This window comes from Euprymna scolopes, chromosome 28, assembly GCF_053919585.1.
Source record: "Euprymna scolopes isolate OS-2025 chromosome 28, ASM5391958v1, whole genome shotgun sequence".
Classification (NCBI taxonomy): Eukaryota; Metazoa; Mollusca; class Cephalopoda; order Sepiida; family Sepiolidae; genus Euprymna; species Euprymna scolopes.
The window spans coordinates 105,450,063-105,460,376 of record NC_136509.1 but is presented as its reverse complement, the minus strand read 5'-3'; the positions used below and the strand labels follow the sequence as shown (position 1 = coordinate 105,460,376).

Genomic DNA, 10,314 nt, shown 5'->3' with positions numbered 1-10,314 from the left:
TCTAGGCTATTGATTAATGTAGTTAAAGAAATACTATTATTATTATTTTGAGACCTCTCATTTTTTAAGGAATGCATGTGCTTTGAAATTTTTATTTTTATTAAGTTTGAGGTTGCATCTATATAAGTGAATGTTTTTAATGTTTTATCATTGTTTAGTTGTTTATACATCCCAGGATCGGTATTCCTTATGTTGGGGAGTTGAGTTGAATGAAGTTCTGAAGATGTGAAAGGCGAGTGCTGGCTAATGTTCTGCTGGTTTATATTGGGAATAATATTATTATTCGATTTGCTATTTTGGTGGTGGTGGTGGTGGTGGTTGTTGTTGTTGTTGTTGTTGTTGTTGGAGGAGGAGGAGGAGGAGGAGGAGGAGGAGGAAGATCCTTGACTATATGCATCTCTATATATATCTGTGCCCGGAATGTTTTGATTAGATTCATTATTTGCTCTGTAGAATTGGTTGATCCCATGTTTCGGCAATTTTGTAACTGTGTAAGCATATACCACGTCTTTGTGCATGCAGTCGTTATTAAGAGGGCATTCATATTTATTTTGGCAGTTACATTTTGTACTAGGTATTAAATTAAGATGAAGATTCTGAACTTGTTTAATTTTCATATTATTTGTTGAAATTATTGTCTGTGCTAGATTTGGCATTGTAGAGTATGATATTTTTATAAAGTTTTTGTTTAATATTGTACTGTACTTATGTGGGTAGTTAAAGGATTTTTCTACTATTCTAAAGAATTCCTTCGATATGAATGGTGGATTGAACCAAATAGCTTTAATTTGCCTTATTTTTATTATATTATTTTTGGTTTGGAATTGTATAAGAGGCAGTTTCTTTTGTGATGAGATTATTATTGTTTGGGATATGTTGTCTTGTTTTATTGTTATTAGTTTTTATTGCCATATTGTGGGTAATTACTGAATTTAACTTTTTCACTAGAGGGCTTTTTTGTTATATTCTATATGTTCTTTATATCTCGAGTTCCTTAAGGCATTGTTTTAAAATGTCGATACTTGGTCAAAAGCTTTTTTTGTCAGCTGATAGATTTGAGATCCTTTTGGAGATAGAATGAACTATTGACTTAATTATTGACTTAGGACGATTAGATTGTTTGTGCACATAAAATAAGTTCAGATTCGGCTTATGGTAAAGGGTGTAAGATTCAGAATATAGATTCAAAGAGATGTCTAAAAAAGTGGATGTTTTTTATTTGGGTCAACTTCAATTGTTAGTCCAAAATTTTTGAAAAATTTGTGTAGTTTTTTAATTGTGTTGTTGTATTGCCTAGGTCTAGTGGGAGTTACGAATAATGCGTCATCTCTATAGAACTCTCCTTGTAGATTGTTGAAGTCTACATTAATTTCTTTTAATAGAAAAAGTCCCACCAGGTCGGTAACTTAAGCAGAATCTGATGACCCTATTATTATATCGAAATCATTAGGAGTATCTTTCCTTGTCCAATAATACAATGTTCTGTAACTAAACAAAAATAACAGGTTACCATACCTATGGGCAATAAACACCCAAGACATTTTTACCTGTAAGAAATCCGGTCTAAAATTAATTATAGTCATTCATTTATTTATCAAGCCAATTGCCTGTAGCATTAATGGTTTTTCATAAAGCTAGCAACTGCACTGCAAATCTTCAGTTTAATTTCGGAGCTAGGAGCCTCCCATCCTGCTTTGACGTGCTTGTCAGGTCAGTAAGCCCCATAGCCGTAGGAACCAGGGACAGCAGCAGCAGTACTCAAACAGCTCTATTCAGGGCTAATACTACAAACTAATAATGTGATTCAAACAGCCTTTTTCAGGGTTAACTTTCAACAAACTATCTGAATGCAATACACACTTCACTCTCTACTGCGGCTTGCCTTCACAGCCTGCCACTCCAGTTCCTGCACATGCTTTGACTCTGGCTCACTTCGAGTGACTCCACCAGCTCTGGCTCACTTTTGCAGTTTCCATTGACGTTCAGCTACCCGTTTTAATGCTCATTGACGTTCGGCTACCAAATCTAGTGTCTATCAATGTCCATCTACCAGTTTCCAGTATCAGATCCCGTCAATATGGCTCAGATCAATCTGAGGCATGTCATTCTACCTCAGGGATGCAAGAATTTCAACCCCGTGAGAAGCCCATTCTTGCTCTGGCTGATCCTGATACACAATCTCTATTGCCTAACAATTTACCATTTTCGCTTGGTAATACCCATCATCTTTTAACCGATGTTCTGTATTTGTCATTTTTCTGTGCTATTGCAATCACCTTCTTTGCCTTTGTGTCTACTTTATTAGTTGTACAGTCGATTGGCACGTTCATCTTTTGACCTTCTGTAACGAAGTTAATGAAAGATACGAATTACACAAGCCTCTGTCTGACCTGTCAGGTGATAGGATCAAGGAAGGAAAAAGAAAAGAAAAAATTTCAGTTTGTAGATGGATTACTTATATGCTATAAGAAGTATGGATTGGAGAGGCAGGGGTTGAGTTTTTGACAGCCGAGAGAGAGAGCACAAATGTTGAGAATCACAGTTTCAGTTATTTGGAGTTGGTATGAATTGTGGCGTTAGTGAGAAGGAGTTACAACAATTTTTGTTTTTCATACAATTACAGACTTGATCATCATATCATCATATCAGGCAGGTCAAATTGACTCTTTCCTTTCACAGGTCTCTATCTTCCATGGCCTTAGGCAGATCTTCAAGTTGTAAGCCAGTGTCTTCAGTTTATAATTTTGTGTACATCTTGACTGGTCATCCTACTTTAGCGGTTCCATGTTTAGGATCCCACAGTATCACATTACAGACGACCTCATCTTTTCTTCTGTAGCAATGTCTAGCATATCGTATTCTTCTTTCTCTTATTACTAAAGAGATCCTGGGCAACCGACCATGCAAACGGTTAATGATTGGGTGTGCTTTTCAATTTAAGTTTAACACTGCCTGGAACATTCTAGTGTAAGTTCCATCTAACTACTTTCAAATTTTTTTCACTGAGAGTCCATACTGGTGAACCATAAAGCAGCACTGTCTCCACTACGGCTCTAAAAAGTGTTTTTTTAATTTGTTCTGAGGGCAGACTTTCATATAACTAAAAACAAATTAAGTGTACTCCAAGCCTTAGCTATTCTGAAGAGGACATTTTTGTTGGTGGATGTGATGTGGCTGCTGAGATATTCAAAGTCATCTACTTGTTTCAGTAGTGTTCTGTGTAGTGTTTCAATTGTGCCGGTTTGATGGAAAAACATATATTCTGTTTTAATTGCTTTTGAATGCAGTCCAATCATAACAGCTGACTCTTCCAGGATATGTAGCATTTAAAATAAAGTTATGTTTCAAATTAGACAGATATTGGAATGTCTATATGTCTTTCGATTGCACTATACATATTCCTGTCTAGCCACACTGATCAGCTGTGAAACAGCGAAACAGTACTGTATGTGGATGATTATATATATATATATATATATATATATATATATATATTTCAGGGAGAAAAATATTAAAAAATTAAGAATAATTGAATTTCAACAAGGGTCTTATTTTTTTATTTTTTTTTTTTTACATAGGCATCACCACTTATCAAGGCCAAGAGGACACTCAGGGATAAGGATTAAAGAGTGTACAGTAGAATTTGGACAATATAGTAATTGTTAGTAATAGAAATTCGGAAAATTTGTTAACTTATATGGAATGGCTCAACAAAAACTTGTTTACGTTAAACTTGAAGACAACCATATTGTAGTCAGCTGAAAAGCAGGAAAATGGAAGACAATTCTACAGGTGTTCAGTTCTAAGAAAGAAGCTTTGTTCATGGAATCTATATTTAGGTTTAGGCACAGATAAAGAGTGGGGGAAATTATTGATAGTGTTTTCTGCTAGACAGGTATTTCTTGTGAAAGTTTGGCGTGGAGGGACCATAGATTGGAGCTCAGCCAAGCACTTGCCATAAAAATAACGATAAAGCAGAGACAAACTCGCGACATCTCTTCTGTGAGAAAGAGGTTGCAGGGAAGAGAAAAGGACATCCCCTATGAGGCTACAAAGTCTATTTTGAACTCTATCAAGGCAGGATAAGTCCTTTCTAGCAGCTCCTGCCCAGATGTGGCAACAGTACTCCATCCTTGAACGTACCTGGCTCTTACATATATATAGAATTGCATCAGCAGTTAGATATCTACTGGATCGATAGAAGGATCCCACCATTTTTCCAGCAGCCTTGGCAACGGATTTAATGTATGTGTTTCATTTAAGATCAGGAGTAAAGGTGAAGCCCAGAAGCTTGTCAAAACATGAGGCCTCCCCAAGACGAGAGGCATTCATTTCAATTGATGCCAGATGGGGATCAGAGCGTTGATGATGTAAAGATAAAAGCTTGGTTTTAGATGCATTAAAAGTAACAAGCCACCTCTTTCCCCATTGTAACACTTGCTCAAGATCAGGGGAGAGAAAATCTGAGAGTGCTCAATCAAAGAGAGCAAATTATATTTTTTTTATTATTCTTTATGTAAATACAGTCATATCTTGCTACGATGTGCAAACTCTAAATGAAACTTTAGCTTTGCTTTATGCCAGTCATAGCATATTTTCTCTCCTCAAAATCTGAAAAGGTCTGGAACCTTTTTAATTTTTGTATTTTAATTTTTCTTGCCTGATGAAATCAAATATGATTGAAACGGTCTGCACATCGTAGCAAGATATGACTGTATCTACATAAATAATAATAATAATAATAATAATAATAATAATAATATATATATATATCCTGTGTTTCAAAATATAGGTTTAAAAATACATAGCTACATACAAACTCATGAAAGGCATATTGCAAGAGAAAAACTCACATGCCAGAAATTGAACTTCATGAAGAACAATGCCTTCTCTATGGAGCAGATTTCCAACATGATCAGAGATATCCATGTGATGGTTGAAGATGACCTCTGATCAATAAGCGACCCCATCCTTCTATCCAGAGAAATTACACCGGAATCCACCTCACCTCAGCTACCTGACATAGTCTCATCAAACTCGACATCAACAGAGGAGATGTATTCTCAAAGGCAATGCCCAACAAATGACAATAACTCTCCTCAGGTTTCAACCCCGAAAAATCCCAACTAAACAAGCCTGGGAAAAAACAATGCCCCAATGCCTCACCTGGATATATTACACAGCATACAGATCAGGTGGAGCTGGAGGAACTACTGGCTAACAGGATAAAAATAGCACGATGTCCAGCTGTTGAAAATCAATCCAGACTGATGAAAATGAATTGTAACAAAGCCTTCAAGACTCTTGTTACAAAAGTTAATGATGCTCTCACAAGAATTGTTCAACTAATGTGTCCTTAACTGAAATAACTTTTGCCTCAATGCAAAGAGAGTAAAACAGAGGAAACCTTTAAGACCAAAACGTATGAACCAGTCTGGAAAAGTAGACTTCAACAGAACATTCAAAAACTCTGAAAGGAAACTTTCTAGATATCTACCTTTCTGTTATGTGAAAGCCTAGGGGAAAATTAAAAAAAAGGTGAAGAAACTTAAACCTGAGTATTCTCTTCAAAACCTAATGCAGCTAAGAGCTAAAGTATCAGAAAACCAAGCTGCAATAAAAGCCTTAACTGCACAAATTAAAAATAAACAAAAAAAAATGGAATTCAAGTCATTGAATAAGTTATTTGACAAGAACCCAAGGGTGGTGTAAAGAATCTAATTAGTGAGGAAATCAAAGTAAAGTCACCACCAACACAAAAAAGATTGGAGAGATTCTGGAAGTCACTGTATGAGGACCCCTTCCCCTAAAAAAAACAAAAAAACACCAGGAGAGGAAGTGGATAAGTACAATTGCTGTTAAGGGCAAACAAAATATATCAGCTCCGAAAGTCACGAAAGATGCTGTACAAAAAAGATCACTCATTTCAGCAATTTTAAAATCCCAAGAACTGAGAAGATCTCAAATTTCTGGCTGAAAAATCTCACGGCACTTCATGACCACTATGTCAGGCATTTAATTGAGCTGTCCGTGGTGAAGAAAATTCATTAGAGAGGCTAACTATTGGCAAAACGACTCTGATACACAAGAGCCAAGGGACTCATTTGCCCAACAAATATAGGCCTATCTGCTGCCTCTTAGCCACGTACAAGTGACTGACAGGAATAATCACAAACGCAATGTACCAACACCTGGCCGATGGCGATTACCTTGAGAAAAAGAAAAAAGAGTGTACTAGAAATAAACTTGGTACAAGAAACCAACTCCTCCTAAATAAACAATTCTTGGGGACTGCAAAAAGTTCCAAAGAAACTTGTCAATGGCCTCGATTGACTAAAAAAAGGTATTTGACAGTGTGTCTTACTCCTCGTTACTGTGATGTTTTGAGATGTATATTATACAACAGCTCTCACTCAATTACTGTATTATCCACTCTGTTAATAAAAAAGTGCAATTGCATGCACATTTCACCGTACATTAAAATTTCAGTCACGTACACAATTTCGATTCTGCCTACGCACGCTCTGCGAAGAACATAAACAAAACTGCTTTCTCCATGCGGATTTAGTAGGTGACATACCATGTGATCAGAAAACACGACTTATTGATCAATCAGAAACACAAAAAAATGAAACATTTTTTTGATCCGATTCGAGCCAAAGACTGATTATAAAAGAAACTCCTTCGACTATGAGGCAGTCTTATCATCCTTGGAAATCGTCCCGGCATTGTTGTCATCAACACCAACATACTGCAAATACATCCCCGTCGTTGCTGACACCAACATACTGTGAATACATCACCATCGTCGCCGACACCAACTTACTGTGAATATTTTGCCGTCGTCACCAACACCAACTTACTACAAATACACCACCATCGTTGCTGACACCAACCTACTGCAAATACACTGCTGTCGTCGCCAACACCAACTTACTGCATATACTTTGCTGTTGTTGCCGACACCATCATTAACTTATCGCGAGTAACTTGCTGACATCAACCAGACTCATTGCTACTGACGACGCCACCTCTACCACTATAAAATCTCTGATTTGGTGAGAATAAAATATATATATTAAATTTTATTCAGTTGTCTGTATTTTTCTTGCAACCATACTCTTGTCTATTACATGTATAATGTCCATAAGAGCATAAGGACATTTCTTACAAAACAAATGATCATGTGGAAAACATCCATTGCTGTACACCACATGGAAAGAACAATACAGATTCCAATGCTCAGTAGCCAGCGAGCTATCTCCAAGAAGATAGCCTGTCACCATTGCTCCTCTACCTTACAATTGATCCACTCAGCAAGCTCCTAAAAATGTGATGCTGGGTACAATCTTAGTAGAGACAGGAAAAAAGAAAAAGTAAAAGAGTGAACCATTTACTCTTTATGGACGATCTCAAACTCTATGCAGAGACAAAAAAAAAAAAAAAACACCTTATCTTCCTGAAAGAAACTGTAAAACTTTCATAGAAGATGTCTGCATAGAGTTTGGATTTGAAATGTGCCAAATGCACAATAAAAAAGGAGGAAAAGACAACATCTGAATATCTTCAGTTCAATGACGGCTTTATTGAAGATCTAGGAGAGGATGCCATATACAAATATTTTATTATAGAGGAAAATGTAACTGTGGAGCATGAAAAAAGGAGACATAAGGTGGAACAAGAATACATCGTATGCCTTAAAAAGATCCCAAAGTCTGAACCGAGCCCCCAAAACAAAATTACTGCCATAAACCAGTTTGCAATCACTCTCATCTTATATGGTTTTGGTATTATTGACTTACTTCAATGCAATATCAATAGGCTAAATACAAAGACCAGGAAAGTACTAACCTTACATAAAATAATATATCGAAACCAATGTATGGACAGGCAGGATATACCTATTATGAAATAAACCATGCATATTGAGCCACAATAGTAAGCATGGGTACTAGATCAAAAGCTCAACAGATATGACAATGGAAATGGTAAGGGACCACCATGAATGTCTTCTCCAACAAACCTCAATCACAAAGCTTTTGGGGGTGTCATACTGGAAAATACTGTGGAGGTATATGATGAACCAGCAACACAGATTGTAAGAAAGGAAAGAAAGAAATACATGGAAATCAAGATAGACACAAGTTAACAAGGATGGGGACAGCATAACAGAGCAGAAAAGTTTCTGGAGGAGCTTAACCAGGAGCATATAAACAGGGATGTTTCACTCCAATGGCTCAAGAGCCGGAAACTTCTATTTAATGCAGAAAGACTCATTGTAGCCAGTCAAGATCAGGGCTTACTCACAAATGGATTAAAAAAAAAAAATGGCTACAAGCAAATGGCCAGTGTAGGTTTTGCCACTCAACGATTGAGAGCCCAAGCCATCTAATGTTTTGGTGCTCAATCTTATTGGCAGATGGTCTTTACATTGTCCGATACAACAAAGTAAATACCTCTATTGGAAGATGGAGAGATGCAACTTGACAAATCGTTGAACATCTGGGAACCTGAACCATCACCAATAATATCAAATGGAAAAGTGACAGTGTTCTGTGACAAAGACATACAGGCGGGCAGATACATAAAAGACACAGCCATTAGATCAGACATTGTAATATGGAACAAGCCCGAAAGAACGGTGCTCATTATTGATATAACCATCCCAAATGACTATGGCCTTAATAGAGCTGAACGCAAAAAAAAAAAAAAAAAAAAAAAAAAAATCAGGACCTAAAAAATGATTTAAAAACATGGTCTCTGAAAGAAATACACATTTGTGATGGGAGCAAATGGCCTAATGAAAAAAAATAATCTTGAAAAATACTTGGAAACAATCCCTAGAAGACCGACAGATAGCAACCATAAAGGGTACAATGTCTATTTTTTAAAAAAGTCCTCGGATATAAATTCAATCCTAATGAAATCAAGTGTCAGCCCCAGGACGAAGCCCTTTGATTTCATAAAACTAACCAAAGTAAAATAATAAAAAGAAAAATGTGTGTGTGTGTGCGTGCGTTTAGTTTTTTTTTCTCGTTGTTTTAATCACCTATAATTAGATATAGCTAGACGACGTCATAATAAATTTTACGTTGCCTTGAATGATAGCTTCAGAGATGCGTTGGAATATGCAAGCTGTTTTTTGGGGAGTTTGTTCATATTTTCTACAACTAGAATTATCTCCCTTGAGTTCCACGTTGTAAACACACGCACACACAGACACACGAGGGCTTGGGAATGCAAGTTATCTTTCCTTAATTACGTAAATATTTCTTTTTTATTCCGCCAGGTCGCGTTAGTGCAACACTGTTTACAACGTAGGAGAAATCAATGTTTTTCCTTTATTTCTGAAGTTTATTTTGAAACGTCTTTAAAAATAAAATTGAAATTTCCTCCCAAGAAGTGACAAGAAGAAATGGGTAATACCTTTTCTTTCGTCGGCCATAAAAGGGGAGCCGGTGGTGTCAAAAGAAAACCAGAAGTTCTTTCCGATGAGAGTGACATTGATTTGAACCTACCGAAAAGGTAAGCTCAAAATAGCAACAACAACAACAAAATACTTCGTTTGACAATTACTTACGACTTAATTCTCGTTTAATTATTTAGAAGTTTGGGGTTTATTTTATTTATTATTAACTCACAATTAGTTTAGCAGTTGTTTTGCTTTACTGTGTTTATTTAACAACTTTTATTTTACTGCGTTTAATTAACAAAAATATGGTTATCTTGTTGAACTTTTCAGCTGCTTTTGAAACCACGTAATCCTATTTAAATTACTTATAGTTTCATAACAATTGAAATGATTTAATGAAAAAAAAAAAAAAACAAACAGTAATGATTTAAGTTATATTTTTACGGCATTGATCATTAAATTATTAACTGAACCAAATTATGAAAACTAGTAAGTAATTTGGTTGCAATAAATGCTGTTTCAATGCCACATATTAAAGCTGAAAAGTTCAAGATAACAAATAATTTTGATTTAATTCGAAATCAAAACAATAATGGTTACCTATTCATTAGGATTTCAGTGCTTAGGGAGTCAGTTCCGAGTTTTAACACGAAATCCCGGGTTAGTCACGGAAATGGTTGAAGCAGTTTATGGTTTGAAAGTAACACCCTTTTCTTTTTAAAACCATAACCTAACCATTCGCATACTTAGTATCGTCTGCTGTTTTACTTTTTCCCGCAGCTTTCTAATTAAATTGTAAACTGTGTTACCATTTCCGGGACTCACTTAGGAGTTGCCATTTGATCAACTCTGTAATAGCAACTGGCAGGTACTTAAACATAATCATTATGGGTTAGTGAATA

The 10,314-nt window shown here is 36.0% G+C and overlaps 1 protein-coding gene across 3 annotated transcripts in view; it reads left to right on the top strand.

Annotated features, from left to right (window-relative positions):
• The first annotated feature begins 9,207 nt into the window (after positions 1-9,207).
• Positions 9,208-10,314, top strand: part of LOC145249767 (germ cell-less protein-like 1) — a 79,378-nt gene continuing 78,271 nt past the window's right edge. Inside the window, exon 1 of one of the 3 annotated variants that reach the window (XM_080111689.1) lies at positions 9,208-9,525. In XM_080111689.1, coding sequence (XP_079967815.1) covers positions 9,416-9,525 — 110 coding nt within the window. In that variant the 5' untranslated portion in view covers positions 9,208-9,415. The remainder of the gene's footprint in view (positions 9,526-10,314) is intronic. The other 2 variants (XM_080111691.1, XM_080111690.1) reach the window with 2 other exon arrangements.